Source organism: Oncorhynchus tshawytscha, linkage group LG30 (assembly GCF_018296145.1).
Source record: "Oncorhynchus tshawytscha isolate Ot180627B linkage group LG30, Otsh_v2.0, whole genome shotgun sequence".
Taxonomy (NCBI): Eukaryota; Metazoa; Chordata; class Actinopteri; order Salmoniformes; family Salmonidae; genus Oncorhynchus; species Oncorhynchus tshawytscha.
The window spans coordinates 40,188,904-40,207,105 of record NC_056458.1 but is presented as its reverse complement, the minus strand read 5'-3'; the positions used below and the strand labels follow the sequence as shown (position 1 = coordinate 40,207,105).

At 42.5% G+C, this 18,202-nt stretch overlaps 1 protein-coding gene across 2 annotated transcripts; it reads right to left on the bottom strand.

Annotated features, from left to right (window-relative positions):
- Positions 1-1,874: 1,874 nt before the first annotated feature.
- On the bottom strand, positions 1,875-13,326 carry hspa4a (heat shock protein 4a). 2 transcript variants are annotated; one of them, XM_024393515.2, is made up of 19 exons: positions 12,996-13,326; positions 9,705-9,762; positions 9,465-9,605; positions 9,256-9,378; positions 8,965-9,064; positions 8,750-8,883; positions 8,411-8,655; positions 8,148-8,224; positions 7,865-8,016; positions 7,538-7,644; positions 7,297-7,430; positions 6,970-7,151; positions 6,140-6,232; positions 5,824-5,970; positions 5,280-5,405; positions 4,079-4,186; positions 3,880-3,999; positions 3,587-3,748; positions 1,875-2,773 (listed from the first exon to the last, which is right to left on the bottom strand). In XM_024393515.2, the coding sequence occupies exons 1-19, from the start codon at positions 13,100-13,102 to the stop codon at positions 2,564-2,566; spliced, it is 2,526 nt and encodes an 841-aa protein (XP_024249283.1). In that variant the 5' UTR covers positions 13,103-13,326; the 3' UTR covers positions 1,875-2,563. The 2 variants fall into 2 exon arrangements, with proteins under 2 accessions (XP_024249283.1, XP_024249284.1); XM_024393516.2 differs by lacking the exon at positions 7,538-7,644 and having other exon boundaries at positions 7,297-7,468.
- Between the last annotated feature and the right edge of the window lie 4,876 nt (positions 13,327-18,202).

Here is an 18,202-nt window from a genome sequence, read left to right as displayed (position 1 = left end):
CTGGCTGATGTTTTGGTCACTTTTGAATGCTGGTGGTGCTTTCACTCTAGTGGTAGCATGAGACGGAGTCTACAACCCACACAAGTGGCTCAGGTAGTGAAGCTCATCCAGGATGGCACATCAATGCGAGATGTGGCAAGAAGGTTTGCTGTGTCTGTCAGCGTAGTGTCCAGAGCATGGAGGCGCTACCAGGAGACAGGCCAGTACAGCAGGAGACATGGAGGAGGCCGTAGGAGGGCAAAAACCTAGCAGCAGGACCGCTACCTCCGCCTTTGTGCAAGGAGGAGCAGGAGGAGCACTGCCAGAGCCCTGCAAAATGACCTCCAGCAGGCCACAAATGTGCATGTGTCTGCTCAAACGGTCAGAAACATCCTCCATGAGGGTGGTATGAGGGCCCGACGTCCACAGGTGGGGGTTGTGCTTACAGCCCAACACCGTGCAGGATGTTTGGCACTTGCCAGAGAACACCAAGATTGGCAAATTTGCCACTGGCGCCCTGTGCTCTTCACAGATGAAAGCAGGTTCACACTGAGCACGTGACAGACGTGACAGTCTGGAGATGCCATGGAGAACGTTCTGCTGCCTGCAACATCCTCCAGCATGACCGGTTTGGCGGTGGGTCAGTCATGGTGTGGGGGGGGGGCATTTCTTTGGGGGGCCGCACAGCCCTCCATGTGCTCGCCAGAGGTAGCCTGACTGCCATTAGGTACCGAGATGAGATCCTCAGACCGCTTGTGAGACCATATGCTGGTGCGGTTGGCCCTGGGTTCCTCCTAATGCAAGACAATGCTAGACCTCATGTGGCTTGAGTGTGTCAGCAGTTCCTGCAAGAGGAAGGCATTGATGCTATGGACTGGCCTGCCCGTTCCCCAGACCTGAATCCAATTGAGCACATCTGGGACATCATGTCTCGCTCCATCCACCAACGCCACGTTGTACCACAGACTGTCTAGGAGTTGACGGATGCTTTAGTCCAGGTCTGGGAGGAGATCCCTCAGGAGACCATCCGCCACCTCATCAGGAGCATGCCCAGGCGTTGTAGGGAGGTCATACAGGCACGTGGAGGCCACACACACTACTGAGCCTCATTTTTACTTGTTTTAAGGACATTACATCAAAGTTGGATCAGCCTGTAGTGTGGTTTTCCACATTCATTTTGAGTGACTCCAAATCCAGACCTCCATGAGTTGATAAATTTGATTTCCATTTATAATTTGTGTGATTTTGTTGTCAGCACATTGAACTATGTAAAGAGAAATTTAATAAGAATATTTCATTCATTCAGATCTAGGATGTTTTATTTTAGTGTTCCCTTTATTTTTTGAGCAGTGTATATGCCAATTTTGGGACTTTAAACCAATAAAAGGTTAATAAAATAGTGCTACTGCTTGAAAGTCTTTTTGCAATCAGCAAAAAATATGTTGGTGCTTTAAGGGTTAACCAGTGTATCCAGAATAGCACTGGTGAAGCTGTGTCTGTAGGTCATGGTGGTTGGAACAGAGAAAAAAAAGAAACCCAGCTAGTGGGGATGAGGGCTCACCCTCTGCACACACCTGTTGGTTTTATGTACTGAGCTGAGGGGGTGATCCAAAAATAATGCCTATTAAGTGGCCTATTTGTTCCTCAAAACCACCACTGGCCATAGAAGGGATTTGCCGATTTGAGATTTAAAGCAATAGAACATCTAAACATTGCATTTGGTTTATGCCACCTTTGTGAATTTGACAGTATAATAACAGCAAACCAGAACTTTGAATTCCACGAAAGGAAAAGGATTATACAATGTGTTCCACTCCAGGTCCCTTGGAGTATTCTCTCACCGAAAACATGTTCCTCATTGCATTTTCAAATAATCTTAAGCACTTGAACATAAATCTCATACACAAATGTATTTATTTTGCGTTTGGTGAGTGGTAACAGCACCAAATTGGTATTCACACCATTGTACAGAGTAGAAAAACAAAACAAGGCTATACCAGAGAACAACCCACAGACCATTGCCTTTAAATGTGACAGCCTTATGTTGAAATATTGCATGACAAATCTAATTAAACATATAGTAGACAGATAATTGGTGCCTCTATCATCTCTGAATACACTAACCTTTATTCCATCCAATTTCTCTCCCATCAGGGTGTCCTCAACATTTATCCAACAGGGAATAAGCATACATTTCAAGCTTCAACCCCCTTCCCCATTCAAACATAAGTTAACATTTTTCACTAAACTTCTGTACTAGTTTTTTCACTGCTTACGACCTCTTAATATTTCAATCTCAGTGGAAATAGGCTAGAGATGCTGAGAACATTCCTTACTAAATGGCCATTGAAGCAATACACAGAAAGCAAGTTTCCATCCTGCAGCACTCACAATATTTGATGTCAAACAGCTTGATCAATATGCATTCATTGTATTCAGCAAAAAATAGTGGAACTTGCCAAGAAGGCTGATTGACAGTACTTATAGGAACAGTTTGACTGTGTCATCAAAAGAAAGGCTATAATCAGTAAGAACTCAGAGGTGCGAGGCGGGTGGGGAGAGAAGGCTGGGGCAGCTGCAGCAGTTAGTCAATGTCCATCTCAGGCATTTTGTTGCCCTCTGCAGATTCAGGAGCCACCGTGCTCCCTGCTGCACCCTTCTCTGGGCTGCCTGGCTGGGCATCTGTGTCCTCCTGTCCATTAATAGGTCCATTCTGCTCTTCCTTCTCATCCTTGGGGATCTCCACTTTGGGCTTGGGTTTTGAGACGATAGGGTTGCAAGCTGAGTAAAGCTCCTAAACAGATGGAAAGAGGATGTTAAATGAACTTTATGAAATATTACCTAGAATGAATTACAATATTAGTGAAATGGTCTTCCTTCCAAAACATGGTAATTGTGACAAAACATGCAATGTCTAGTGCAGAGAATCATTGTACCATCTAAACCTCTTTGAAAAATATTTTCAATATCTCCAACTATTGTATTTTCAGCTGTTTGAAGCTGGTGTATAAAACCGAAAGATGCAAACATGAAAATGTAAGAGCAAAAAGCATAGAAATAGAGCACATAGAAGAGATCTACAACTTCTTAGACTTGCTTTCAATAAGAATGACAGATCTACAACTAACATTTGTGTGAACGTGGTCAGGTTCGCCCCCCCAAATTTCTATATTACAGCATTAAGTATATTAAAAAGGAGCTTTGTGTTGGAATGGTCTGGGCATACCCCAACAACAGAAGGATGCCGGTCGTCAAAAATATTCGCATGAGTAGACCACTGATGGCCAGCTCATCTTCCTCAGGATGAAATCATCCTCAATGAGGAAATAGTAAACCTTTTTGAAACTGTGTTTGAGGTGGGGGTTTTGAAGTGGTTTTTTTCTTCTCCAATTTATGCTTTGGCCAGAAATAGGAGTATACAGTGAGTCCACAACATTATTTGGGTACGAGTTGACAGAATATGAACATTAAAAAGTGAGCTTAGGGACATTCTGAACTTTGGATGACCATATGCCATATTAGGACCTGGAGTTGTCCCCGACCATATGACCTCACCAGGCAGAACGGAGTCCTTGACAGACTATACAAACCTATTGTCTGCACTAACCTTTGTTTTCGCCTGAATCTCCTGGACTTTGACGGCAGGCTCCTGGGTAAAATTCTGTTTGCTCTGCGCATTCATTTTGCTGTTCATCCAAATCATGGCGTCGTTCACCTGCTTATCCACCTTCAACATCTCCAACTCGTCCAAATGCTCATACTGCTCCTCCTGGGTGTCAAGACAGACATAAGGAACATTTCAATACTGGGAGACATTGAGATATATCATTACATGTCCAGTGACTCAGTTGATAAAACTACATGTGCACAACTATGCAATAACAAGATCTTAGAGGTTACCTTTGTTTTGTAAGCTTCTACAATCTTCATGTACTGTTGGATATGCCTTCCGAGTTCATCAAATGCTTTTGGTCTCTCCTCAGCCTCGATGTATCTTTCCTGGACGGGCTGCCCCAGTTTCTGTCGAAGGGACATTTGGTTCAGTCACATAACAAAATACACCCTAGAATCAGAGACAGGAATTGACTGGCAATGTTACCTTTAATTCAGCCAGTTTGTCGATGTACACTTGTTTCTGTTGGTCCTCGCCGTCATCATACAACCAGTTCTCTGTGTCCTCAAGTCTTAATGCAAAGGTGTCTCGGTCCTACATTTAGTAAAAACTTTTAGTAACTCCACAATACATGTAAAGGTTACCGTAATTGCTGGACTATAAGCCACTACTTTATTCCCACGCTTTGAACCTCGCGGTTTATACAATGACGCGGCTAATTTATGGATTTTTCCCGCTTTCACAAGATTCATGCTGCCAAAAAACTGAGCACCTTCACATAATGTGACGTAAAATCGAGCGCGCTCAAACTTCCCATCATTCTGATTACGGTAGTAATTTTGTCACCCTCATCATGGCAAAGACACGGAGAAATGCATATGATGCAGCTTTCAAGTTGAAGGCGATCGATCTGGCTGTTGGAAAAGTAAAGAGAGCTGCTGCACGGGAGCTTGGCCTTAATGAGTCGATGATAAGACGTTGGAAACAGCAGCGTGAGGAACTGACTCAGTGCAAAAAGACAACAAAGGCTTTCAGAGGGAAGAAAAGCAGATCGCCCAAAGTATTTGCAGCCACTCGACATCAGTGTAAATCGTGCATTTAAGGTGGCGCTCCTTGTTCAGTGGGAGTCTTGGATGACAAGTGGGGAGAAATCCTTCACTAAAACGGGCTGCATGCGAAGAGCAACTTATGGTCAAGTCTGCCAGTGGGTCCTGACAGCGTGGAGCATTGTCAAAAAATCCACTATCATCAACAGGTTTTGAAAGGCTGGACTGCTGCATGTTGAAGGGGCAGCATGAGCTCAGCAGGGTATTTGCCTCCGGATGAAAGTGACGAGAGCGACAATGAAAACGATCCAACATCGGATGAAGCAATTCTGAGGCTATTCATCTCCGACACCGAAGGAGATGACTTCAATGGTTTCAGTGCACAGGAGGAGGAAGATAGTGACCAAGTTCATTTGTTTCAATGTACCGGTAGGCACCTGCGGCTTATAGACATGTGCGGCGTATTTATGTACAAAATACACATTTTTTAATAATTCAGTGGGTGCGGTTTATATTCAGGTGCGCTTAATAGTCCAGCAATTACGGTATATAATACACTGGGAATAATACAAATAAATGTGGCTTAGCCTTGCTGTTAGCTAGTGCTTTTCTACTCAGCCAGCTTGAGGGAATATACTCACAGATTCACTGACAAACTTCTCCAACACTCCGTGCAGTTTGTCCCTCATCTCATAGACGTACTCCTCTACATTGTTCTTGGCATCGTTTCTCTCCTTCTCCAGCTTGTCCTGCATAATCATCTTACCCTGAGGTGGACACAAATATACATTTGTATGCACTTACTAAGTCGCTCTGGATAAGAGCACCTGCTAAATTGTAACATTTAAATAAAAACAAATGTGTTACTTTCCTTCCTACTATACAACTCTCAGTGGACACAGATGAACATGCTTAAGCAACCCATTAAACCTAATTTTACAGACAAAGGTAGAGAAATTCTTTATACTGTACAATAGTGGTATGATATACAGTGTTGCATATTAAAATGATGCTTGTAAAACAATAACAGACAATAATACATGGATTATATCAATACAGGACAGATTTTCAACTAATGAGAACAACATTCAGAAAAATATCCTGTCTCAGTGATGCTAAGCCAATCAGATAATACTGGAAAAATGTATTAATGTTGATACTAGTTATGGTGTCCTAGAACATTACCTCATTCTCCATGAACAGATTGACCAGGTCATTGGTTAGTTGCCAGTGCAGGCTGTTTTCGATTGGGAGTTCAACAGTCTTCGTTTTCACTTTGGGTTTCTTTGCCGATGGAGCGTGATTCTTCTCCTGTTTTCCATCCTCCGATGTCTGAGATAAAAAACACACACACATATATACATTTATAAGCCAATATAGACACACACACACACACTACGTTTTAGGTAAATGTGCACTGGTCCCATACCTTTATCATGAATACATACACACAAAACACATCCCCCCCCAGAATGTTGAAAATATGTAGTCAGTCAGTCACCTCCATTTCCTCAGTCTCTGACTTCTTGTCAGCGTCGTCTTTCTGTCCATCACCTTTGGCTTTTTGGTCATCTTGTTCAGTCTGCATCTTACTCTGAAGAGAAACATTTTATTAGCTCTCCATCCATGTGGCGTTAACACCAAACGTTAGCTTGACATCACAACGCACAGATGGTCAGATAACACAAGAAAAACAAGCAGGCAAAGGACAATACAATAATATATTTTCTGAAGCAGGTTTAACTTGTTGAGACATGACAGATGAATTAATTGCCCTTTTACTGAATATGTCTGGGTTGATTCATTGTCCAATAAATTGGGTGTGGGTAAAGTATAGGCATTATTGCCAATGTAGCCTAGGCTTCCAGGCCTCCCTCAAGTTGTTCTCCAGAGCCTGGGGAAGTTCATATTGGAAAAGTGGATATGAGTGGAGCGCTGATTGCCAGCGGCTGCTGACTGATTGGGTGTGGGTAGATGATTATTCAAAAACAACCACCCCTTCCATTCCTCATCAGAAGTGCTAATTATCCAGATAAACTAATTAATGGTGCAAGCATACTACATTTTGCCCCATGAATATTTATAATTTGGTTGAAATGACACGACCCCACAATGGCAACAAAGAAAATTATTGGCTTTCGGTTTCCAATCGCTGCCTGTTTGAAAGTGCCTATTCTAATTGTTGGGAAAACAAACAACCTGGATACCCTCCACCTTCTTTTGGCCTCTTTCTGACAGGAACTTCCACAGGCTTTTATACCGAAGGTGAGGTGAAAGCCTGGCAGAGGCCATAGCCTATGTAAGCGCTGTGCGAAAACAGTGCACACAAACCTCCTCTTCCTTCCCGGCTGAGTCTGTCTCCATTGGCTCCTCTCCCTCATTAGGTTTCAGGAGCTCTACTAGAGAGGCACTGGACACGCTGAAGACCCCGTGGACATTCACCCTGACCTTCACCTTGACCTTTGAACTCTCACCATTTGCCTGGGGAACCACTTTCTGGACGATGAACTGACCTGACGAGTTCACAAGTGGAGTATTAGAAGACACCCAGTAACCTGGCCTCAGAGACAACCATTAAAAGTACAAAATGAATTGAACAGGTGCAAGCTTATAGCTTATTAGAAGCATTTAAAGTTTCAGGACTGTTTGTTCTGGTACCTATTGTGGGGTCCGGGTACGGCAGCTCTTTGGGGTTGTTGTAGTACGCCTCCAAGGAGAAGGGCTCTCTCCGGTAGAATGTCAACACTTTGGAGAAGGGTGCAGCATGGTTCCTTGGGAATACCTCGCAATCACTGATGGAGGAGAGTAGACCAGAAGATGACGTGAGTCTCTGCCAATCAGAGTTCAGTGCAATCAGTGTTAAATAAGCCAATGTCAAATGTGAAGAAGAAATCATTACCTTAACCCCTCCTCTGCGGCAGAGTTCCACTTCAAGGATATGGGATAGTGGACGACATCCGTGATGGAAAACTCTCTGACTTTGAAGGCAGGGGACAGGATTGCACACTAAGGAGATAAACTACCTGCATTATAATATGTTCGCTAAGTGTTTAACAACTGTACTTAATGGTATGTCAACTGGAAAAGTTATCACCTGCTAATTGTTTGTGCTATGCCAGTAAACATCAGGTCAACAACTACAGCTCCATGAGTGAGAGACATGGGCGTGACATTTTTAGCCATTTGCTGAAGAAATCATTGGGGACAGTGAGTCATGACATGATACCTGCAGTGCACATCCTCTTGCGACAGCCTCGTCTGCGTTTAATGTCGTGCTCAGCTCTTTTCCAAAGAATTTGCTGACCCTTTCTTTGACGGCAGGGATCCTGGAGGCCCCGCCCACAATTTCCACAGCGTAGATGTCTTCCTTCTTCAGCTCTGGACAATGTATGAAACATATTAGTAGTCAGATTTAAACAACCAATCCAGGTCTTAGCAAGAACATGAACAGCCTGCGCTTGTGCACGCAGCTCAGGGATATACCAGCTACTATTACTACAGCTACTCACTGGCTTGTTCCATGACGCTGTGCAGGGGAGCTTCCACTTTGGCCAGAAGCCCTGCACACATCTCCTCAAAGTGGCCTCTGGAACAACAGTGGTCATGGGATATTAATAGATACCGTACACACATGCAGCTGCTTGTATCATGATGATACACATGCACCGAATGAAACCACTTCCTGACACATGGCTTTTCCACTGTGGATGGCCAAATGTGTAATGTAGACGTACCGAGATAAATGAAAGGACTTGTTTTACGCTCCACTAACCTGTTGAGTTTCCCAGTCACGTCGATGTCATTCATGAAGCACTCGATGTTGAGTGGCAGATCAGAGGAGTTGGCGCTCATCAGCTTTTTGAGCTTCTCACACTCCTGGTAGAGACGAACCAGGGCTCTGGGCTTGGTCTTCACATCCAGCTTGTACTTCTTGCCAAACTCTTCACAGAAATGGTTCACCAACACCTCGTCAAAGTCTTTGCCACCCAATTCTGCATCAAACGCAGAAGCTAGCATCTGAAAAAGAACAAAAAAAATGTACTTAATGCCTTATTCTCTCTTTTTTTTGTGTGTGTTTGTTACGTTGTCTTTGAACATATCAAAAACGCACCTTGAGCTTTCCTTTGTTGAATGCACAGACAGAGACCTGATAACCAGAGTGGCCCAAATCTACAAATACCACATTTCTTGGTTTTTCCTCAGGGGCAGGGAGATCCTGTTTATAGATCCCATATGCCAGTGTAACTGGAATAGACAGAGAAATTGGTTCAGACCAAGATTTACATGGGATAACATTGTTCAGTGTTGGCATGGTAATGGCATTACCTGCAGTGGTCTCATTCATGAGTCGTAGGCAGTTGAGCCCTGCAATCTGAGCTGCATCTATGACAGACCTCCTCTCTGCATCAGTGTAGAAGCTGGGGACCTGGAGGACATTAGGGGAAATTATGACAGTTGACAAAAACACAGCCCTTGACTGCCTAAACTGTGAGTGTGCGCACATGTAACTGCATATTTTCTATAGGGCATAGGCATCGCTGTAGGCATGAGAGTTTGTTAACCCAAAAAAGAATACATCTACTTAGACAGGCGTGAAGATAGAGTAAAATTTCTTACAGAGATGACACAGTCAGCCACAGGTTTCTTCATTGCAGTCTCAGCAGTCTCCTTCAGTTTGGTCAGCAGCATGGCAGTGACTTGTTCAATGCTGAAGACTTTCTCCTCCTCCATGTACATCACCTAGTAGATAAATTGAACAATGAAGTAAAAATGAATATCTCAAACCAGCTCCCTGTTCAGCCACATCTTCACTTCTGATCATTTACCTTGATGCCTGTCATCCCAGAAGGCATCTGGGCCAGGTCGTAAACCAAGCTAGATTTTGCTGACTGGACGTAGGGGTCTAAGAATGCCCTGCCATGGAATCGCTTGAACCCTTGAACAGTGTTCTTACAATTTGTTACAACCTTTCAAAAAGAAAAAGAACAAATGCCATGGTCAAATAACATGCTACTTTATTTTCACAAATGACTTATATTAGCGATACGTCTTAAAGCAAGGCTTACCTGGCCTTTCGCTGCCGCGCCTACTGAACGATTCCGTGGTCCAAAGGACACACATGCTCTGAAAAAGGTGAACAAGATAATTGATAAGATCCTTCCTTGTGTGCATGCTGCTTTAGATTCTATGGCATCCCATATCTTAGTGTGAATTAGCCTATGTAAAATTCAGACACTGAGAGAAGTAAAGTAATCTATAACTTAGCAAGTCATCACATTAAATTGTTTAGCCCACATTAAGCTTGGGCAGTTTACCGTATATCAGGGTATTTTGAAATACAGACAGTATGATTTTCAATACTGTCAACAACAAAAAGGTGCGTGCGACACCACTGCTTATAAGTTCTGACAAGATTTCTATCGAAGATGTGCCAAATAGATTATGTTCAGCTCAGGGCTCCAACTACGCATTTGGTTTTCTAGCATTACAGCAGAGACAATCAATCCCCTCCTGGATCAAGACCTCTGCTGCATAAATTTATTTTGCACGTTAAAAAACTTGAACCCGATTGAACATCTCTAGACCTGAAAATAGGTGTGCAGCGACGCTCCCCATCCAACTTGACAGAGCTTGAGAGGATCTGCAGAGAAGAATGGGAGAAACTCCACAAATACAGGTGTGCCAAGCGTGTAGCATCATACCCCAGAAGACTCAAGGCTGTAATCACTGCCAAAGATTCTTCAACAAAGTACCGAGTAAAGGATCTGAATACTTACGTAAATGTGATATTTCCCTTTTAAACCTGTTTTTGCTTTGTCATTATGGGGTATTGTGTGTAGATTGATAAGGGGGAAAAAACTAATTAATGTTAGAAGGCTTTAACTTAAAATGTTTTGAAAAGGGTCAAGGGGTCTGAATACTTCACACATGCACTGTACGTGCTAACAAAGTGATGGAAACACTAAAGTAACTCAGATTATTACACATCCAACAAGTACTTGTAAATATAAATTTCAATCTGGGACAGAATCTTGAACATTTGTTTTTCCCAGTGTTGGACTTGGTAAAATATAGGGTAGCGACATCCATCTGCAAGCTTGTGATGTTCTTTTTGTTTTAGATTGTCCAAGATTCTCCACTAATGAAAAGTATGTGATGAATTCGATTATGATTCTTGCTAAATATTACATCCATAAAATGAATAAAAAACATCCTATTCAATATATTTTACAGTAGATTTAACTTATTCCTTTGCCATATTGAATACTATGCTCTGTAAGAATAAGGTAATGATACTCTTGTCTTTGAATGTAAAAACCCGGTGTTTCTGTTTGTGTGTTACAAAAATCTATACATCCTTGAAAATTTTAGACATTTAAATTAGTATCTTTCAATTTACAGAATTTCTCAAATATATATCTCAATACCAACTGCTTGAAAAAAAAAAATCAACTAGAAATATAATGTTATTTGCTGGACAAGGATTGTCCCGACTTTCAAAAGTGCCTGCATTGCTTCGACTTTTATTTCTGATTGACTGGATGCCAGTTTAAACATCCAGTTATTTCTTATCTATAGGAAAGCAAGTTTCACCGGTGTTATGCAATCAATTATTTCATTCTATCCATGCAGCCTGAAGAAGACTCTAGAAGTCGACAAGGTGTGACGTCATGACGTTCAGCTGTTTCTTTTGTTCCCCCAATGGAAACGTATCTTACCCCTGCTAGACGGTTCTAGCAAACTCAGGCATGTAAATTTGCTAATTGATAGAACGCGGAACTTGTATAACTACAACCATGTAGCAAGTCAGACATTTTTTAGTTCCAACTGGCGACATATTTTCATTAGAATATTCTAAAATCCGCATAACAACAATTTGCGCAGTTTTCCAGCAGAGATGTTTCCATCAAATTGACTTCTTGAAAATAAAAAAAGGTTGTGCGTGTTGACTTGGTGCACATACAAATACCCTTTGCTGTTCAATTCCCACGTACCAAATAAAAAAATACAAGTTACATTTTCAACTGTACTGATGGTTCTCTCACAAAATATGTTGCATTATATATCCAGTGTGCACTCTGGTATTGGGCGTGCACTCTAGCTACCTGCGGATGTATAGCCTACATTATCATTATAGACAAAAGAGCGGCAATCAAACGGCAACCAATCATCGATTATCATGTCACCAGAATAAGACCCTATATTTATTGGAAAGGCGCATTAAGACATTTACATTTTAGTCATTTGGCAGACACTCTTATCCATAGCGATTTACAGCAGTGAGTGCATACGTTTTTAATACTATTTTTTTGTACTGGTCCCACGTGGGAATCGAATATTGCACTTTCACCACCCTGTGAAATGAATCAAAACTGGTATTATCTGTAGCCTAATAAACTGCATGTTTTCATTTCAGTAATAGTGGTAGGACCACAAATGTCATCGCGTGACTCCAAGTGTACTTCGATATGATGGCTATGTTAATATTTGCGCATAAAAGCAATTCCACCGTAATTTCTCGCATAATTAATTTTATCGACACTAAAAGATACCAACTTGTCTAGTGTATTTTTTTGTCGACGTCCGGAAGTTTAACGAAAAATGTTCTGTTGCCATCAGGCCGGTCATTACATGTTTTGTCCGACATGTACTTTACTTGCATAGGTTTGATGGAACCTGATTTATGACCGTTTTAGGCAGTTATCGCATGGAATTTTCTGTCAACTTTCTTAAATTGTTGAAGAAGAAAAAAATGCCACAAAATATAAAAATCGCTGAACAAGTTGATGTTAATATTGACTTAAATCTGACAGTAAGTGGCCAGTAGTGCCATAAACTAATAATATGGTATATATATATATATATATTAAATAAAAGGTAAAAAAATAAACATTTCATTTAATGGTGTACTTTACCACGCAGTTATACGCACTGCAAATTTGCTAGAATATTCCTACCGGCGACTGACGGATGTCGTCATAGCAAGTGAGCCAGTACAGTAAAACGGTGAGCTAGCTAACTGGCTAACTATGATAGCAGGCGAACTCATAAGTAACTGCTAGTTTAATAGCAACCATTAACTAGTTCAATACACATGTGAAATAAATCCATCTGATAAAAGCGGGATGGTGATATTAAATGGATTAGATGGCTGCATTACGTTAGCTAGCTCGCTAACGTAATGCAGCTGAATTCACGTGCAGTACCCTGTACACACAACTGTTAACGAACTAGCTAGCAGCTAGTTGTCCAGGCCGCAAAAACAGAAACTGGCCACTCTCACAAACCAATTGTATTTGTCTCAAGTGTATGGCTAGTCTAGACTAGGGAAACGAGTTTTAAAATATTTTACTTACGGTGTACTTCGGTCACTGTATTCGTTAGCCACGGTCTCAATTCCTCCGGCTCGAGCTACAGCAACATAGCAGCTTTGAAAGCCCACATCAATTCCCACCACTGACATCTTCCACGCTAACGTTACCTTGCCTGTATTCTACAATTGTATGAAATGTTGACGTCAATAACTCCTTAAAATAACAGAAACGTGTTTGAATTATTTTTGGAAAGACGTACAAAAATCAGTGGATATTGTTAAATCAGAAGTGTACTTCAATTCATAATCCGCGGCACTGTACTGAATAATCTGATAGCTGTGCACACCGGGCGGTAGACAGCAAGATCTACTTCAACTACAAGGTGGTTTTGTGAGTTCACGCGGAATCTCAATGCAATATCGCGAGAATTGAATAGTTCTCGATGGCTCTGGACCTTTCTATCGGAAAGATGTCGTTCTAAACCATGCATTTTTTAACTTTTCTCCAACTAATGATATGTAGTACTCACATATGGCAGTATATTAACTGCTGCTAAGTCAAAGTTAGCATGTAAAATGCGTATATATATATATATATATACACACATATACATACACACACACACACACACACACATTCACGTTCACACACACGTTCAAAAGTTTGGGGTCACTTAGAAATGTCCTTGTTTTTGAAAGAAAAGCATGTTTTGTTGTCCATTAAAATAACATACAATTGATCAGAAATACAGTGTATGCATTGTTAATGTTGTAAATGACTATTGTAGCTGGAAACGGCTGATTTTTTATGGAATATCTACATAGATGTACAGAGGCCCATTATCAGCAACCATCACTCCTGTGTTCCAATGGCATGTTGTGTTAGCTAATCCTAGTTTATAATTTTAAAAGGCTAATTGATCATTAGACAACCCTTTTGCAATTACGTTAGCACAGATGAAAACTGTTCTGATTAAAGAAGCAACAAAACTGGCCTTCTTTAGACTAGTTGAGTATCTGGAGCATCAGCATTTGTGGGTTCAATTACAGGCTCAAACTGGCCAGAAACAAAGAACTTTCTTCTGAAAACTCATCAGTTCTGAGAAATAAAGGCTATTCCATGCGAGAAATTGCCAAGAAACTAAAGATCTCGTACAACGCTGTGTACTACTCCCTTCACAGAACAGTGCAAACTGGCTCAACCAGAATAGAAAGAGGAGCGGGAGGCCCCGGTGCACAACTGAGCAAGAGGACAAGTACATTAGAGTGTCAAGTTTGAGAAACAGAAGCCTTAACTGGCAGCTGAATTAAATAATACCCGCAAAACACCAACAGTGAAGAGGAAACCCCCGGGATGCTGGCCTTCTACAAATTATGATGGACGGTTAGTGCTATCCAGAATCCTTGGGATGTCCCTAAACCCTAACCCCCTGCAGGAGGCTGATGAGGGGAGGGTGGCTCATAGTAATAGCCGGGAACCGAGTGAATGGAATGGCATCAAACACATGGAAACCATTGGTTTGATGTATTTGATACCATTCCAACCTTTACCACGAGCCCGTCCTCCCCGATTAAGGTGCCACCAACCGCCTGTGAGTCTCTTACCCCTTGCTTACCTTAACCCTTACCTAACTCTAACCTTAACTCTTACCTTAAACATTTTAAACGTCAACTTCAATGGGGTAACGTCAGAGTTGGGCCGTCCCACGGATCCCCAATATCAAAGATCAATTATGGATAGTCATTTTCAGCTACCTACAGTATATAACATGTCTTTAGTTTTCTGCTCATATTGGAATTCCCTGCTATGTGTTGCTCTGGTTGTCTGCGTCTAATAACATCTGTAAATATTTTAAATCAACGCTCAAAAACCTACAGCTTGATATTTATAGTCAGTTTACTCCAATATTTTTCTGTTGTTCAAGGCTCAAACTCCCATGATTCCATTTGGCAAAACCACTCCCACCATTACCAACCGAAATTGCACTCAGGTTTGCGCTTTCAAAATAGCCTATGGTCTTGTTCAACATTGCAGGCGACTGAGAAACATGCATCATAAATAACTATTCATTATTATTCTAGATCAGTCAGCCATTCACAATTTACCCATGATGCATTATGGTTTTGATCCTCTCAAACACTGTAAACGTTTTATTCGTTCCAATAGGCCTCCAGTGTTGTTGGTTGTACAGTCACTGAAGGTGTGTTTGTCTGTTATTGTTGAAAACACTATTTTAGATGCCGCAGGTTTCGCTACTTAGCTAGCTAGCATTGCTAACGTTAGTACCCTAGATACAGGCTAAGGGACTAAGATTCCGTAAGGATTTGCCTGTACATTTCATTCATAATAAATGTTGTGTTCTAACAGGCCTACATGTTGTTTGGACTGTTATTTAAAACAAGATGTAATTGTTGCCCAGGGACATGCCCCCCCACATTCTGAAACTGCATTTCTGCCCCCCAGTTTAAGCATTGGAATATGATACAAAACGCGGTACCGGTGTGCTTTAGGACCATGTGAAAACCTCAGAGTGGTTGGGTAGACTGTTTGGAGTGTTTATCCTACTGGATTTAGGACTAAGCAGACACCACAGAGCGGGCTGACAGGCTGTGTGAAGGCAAAGCTTCTGGAATGCTGGCTTGACCAGCATGGGAGAGTTGAGCATGGTTCAGTGTTTCCGTGTTGCGCTCTTTCACCAAGTTGTAACAGGCAGCAGAACAGAAACTGGCTACTCTTTAGTTGACTGATGTAGCTGGCAAGGTAACTGCTGTTTAACTTAACAGAAAAAAAATTAAACTAGTGTTTATTTGCAGTGCTGAGATAGTATTGTAACTGACATGTAACATTAGCTAATGTTTCATCCCCTCTCGACTGAGGTGGATGAATAAGCTATGCTTGTGAGTAGCTACCACAGCCAGGTTAGCTCTAGTTATCTGTCAGATAGCAATATGAGGTGGCTATTATCGCTATCTAACAGCAGTTGTTTGTTTGGAAATGTTTTGTAGCCTTTGTTTAGTCCCGTTTCAGAAGTATATCAACTTTCGCCAGTTGATGTACCGTTAGAGAGAGCTGGCCAAAAGTTGGCTTACATTAGCTAGTATTTTTGCCTCAATCAAACTAGACTTGAATCAAATGATGAAACCATCGGCCAAATGATTGAAGATTGATATTCTGATGTTTTTTCATTGCATTGTGGGTTGCATTAGTCCGTATGGCAATGTAACTTTATTGATCTGTCAGTTTCCCTAGGTAATTCCCCATTTTTCACACTGACACAGTCAGTAATAAAATTCTCTAGCATTGCAGGCTTCACTGTCATGGTGCACAGTAGAGGTCTGAGCGGGACAGATTTCATCATCCCGCTCCTACCCGCACCCGCTTTCTGTTAGACTCCCTCTCCCATGCGCTACTGCCCTCCATTTGGCAAATCTGACCTCCTGATTCCTGCTTACAAGCAAAAATTAAAGCAGGAAGTTGCAGTGACTCGCTCAATACGGAAGCGGTCAGATGACACTGATGCTAAGCTACAGGACTCTTTTGCTAGTAAAGACTGGAATATGTTCCAGGATTCTTCCGATGGCAATGAGGAGTACACCACATCAATCACTGGATTAATCAATAAGTGCATTGTTGACGTCGTCCCCACAGTAACCGTACGTACATACCCCAACCAGAATCCATGGATTACAGGCAACATCTGCTTTCAAGGAGCACGACGCTAACCAGGATGCTTATAAGAAATCGTGCTATGCCCTCCGATGAACCATCACACATGCAAAGCATCTATACAGACTAAGATTGACTCCTACTACACCGGCTCCGACGCTCGTTGGATGTGGCAGTGCATGCAAACTATTACGGACTATAAAAGGAAGCACAGACGCGAGCTTCCCAGTGACACCAGCCTACCAGATGAGCTAAATAACTTCTAAGCACGCTTCGAGGCAAGCAACACTGAAGCATGCATGAAGCATGCTGTTCCAGACGAGTGTGTGATCACAGTCCATAGCCGATGTGAGGAAGACCTTTAAACAAGTAAACATTCACAAGGCCGCAGGGTCAGACGGATTACCAGGATGTGTACTCCAAGCATGCGTTGACCAAATGTCAGTGAAGTTTCTTCCAAGGTAACCTGCATGAATGACTGAAGTACTTTGAAAGGCCATGAAGTACTTTGAAAGGCTGATCATGGCTCACAACACCATTATCCCAGAAACCCTAGAGCCACTCCAATTTGCCTACCGCCTCAACAGATCCACAGATAACGCAATCTCTATTGCACTCCACACTGCCGTTTCCTACCTGGACAAAAGTAACACCTATGTGAGAATGCTATTAATTGACCACAGCTCAGCGTTCAACACCATAGCACCCTCAAAACTCATCAATAAGCTAAGGACCCTGGGACTAAACATCTCCCTCTGCAACTGAATCCTGGACTTCCTAACGGGCCGCCCCCAGGTGTTAAGGGTAGGTAACAACACATCTGCCATGTTGATTCTCAGGGCCCCTCAGGGGTAAGTGCTCAGTCCCCTACTGTACTCCCTGTTCACCCATGACTGCATGGCCAAGCACGACTCCAACACCATCATTAAGTTTGCAGACAATGATGAGACAGCCTATCGGGAGCAGGTGAGACAGAGACCTGGCAGTGTGGTGCCAGGATAACAACCTCTCCCTCAACGTGATCAAGACAAAAGAGATGATCGTGGACTACAGGAAAAGGAGGGCCGAGCATGCCCCCATTCTCATCGACAGGGCTGTAGGGGAGCAGGTTGAGAGCTTCAAGTTCCTTGGTGTCACCAACGAACTGTCATGGTCCAAACATACCAAGACAGTCGTGAAGAGGGCACGACAATGCCTATTCCCCTTCAGGAGACTGAAAAGATTTGGCATGGGTCCTCAGATCCTCCAAATGTTCTACAGCTGCACCATGGAGAGCATCCTGACTGGTTGCATCACCACCTGGTATGGCAACTTCACGGCATCTGACCGTGAAGGCGCTACAGAGGGTAGTGCGTACGGCCCAGTACATCACTGGGGCCAAGCCTCCTGCCATCCAGGATCTATACCAGGCTGTGTCAGAGGAAGGCCCTCAAAATTGCCAAAGACTTCAGCCACCCTGGTCATAGATAGTTCTCTCTGTTGCCACACAGCAAGCAGTACCGGAGCGCCAAGTCTAGGTTGAACAGGTCGACTAACCTGTTCCCCTGTACATTGATATATCAAATTTATTTATATAGCCCTTC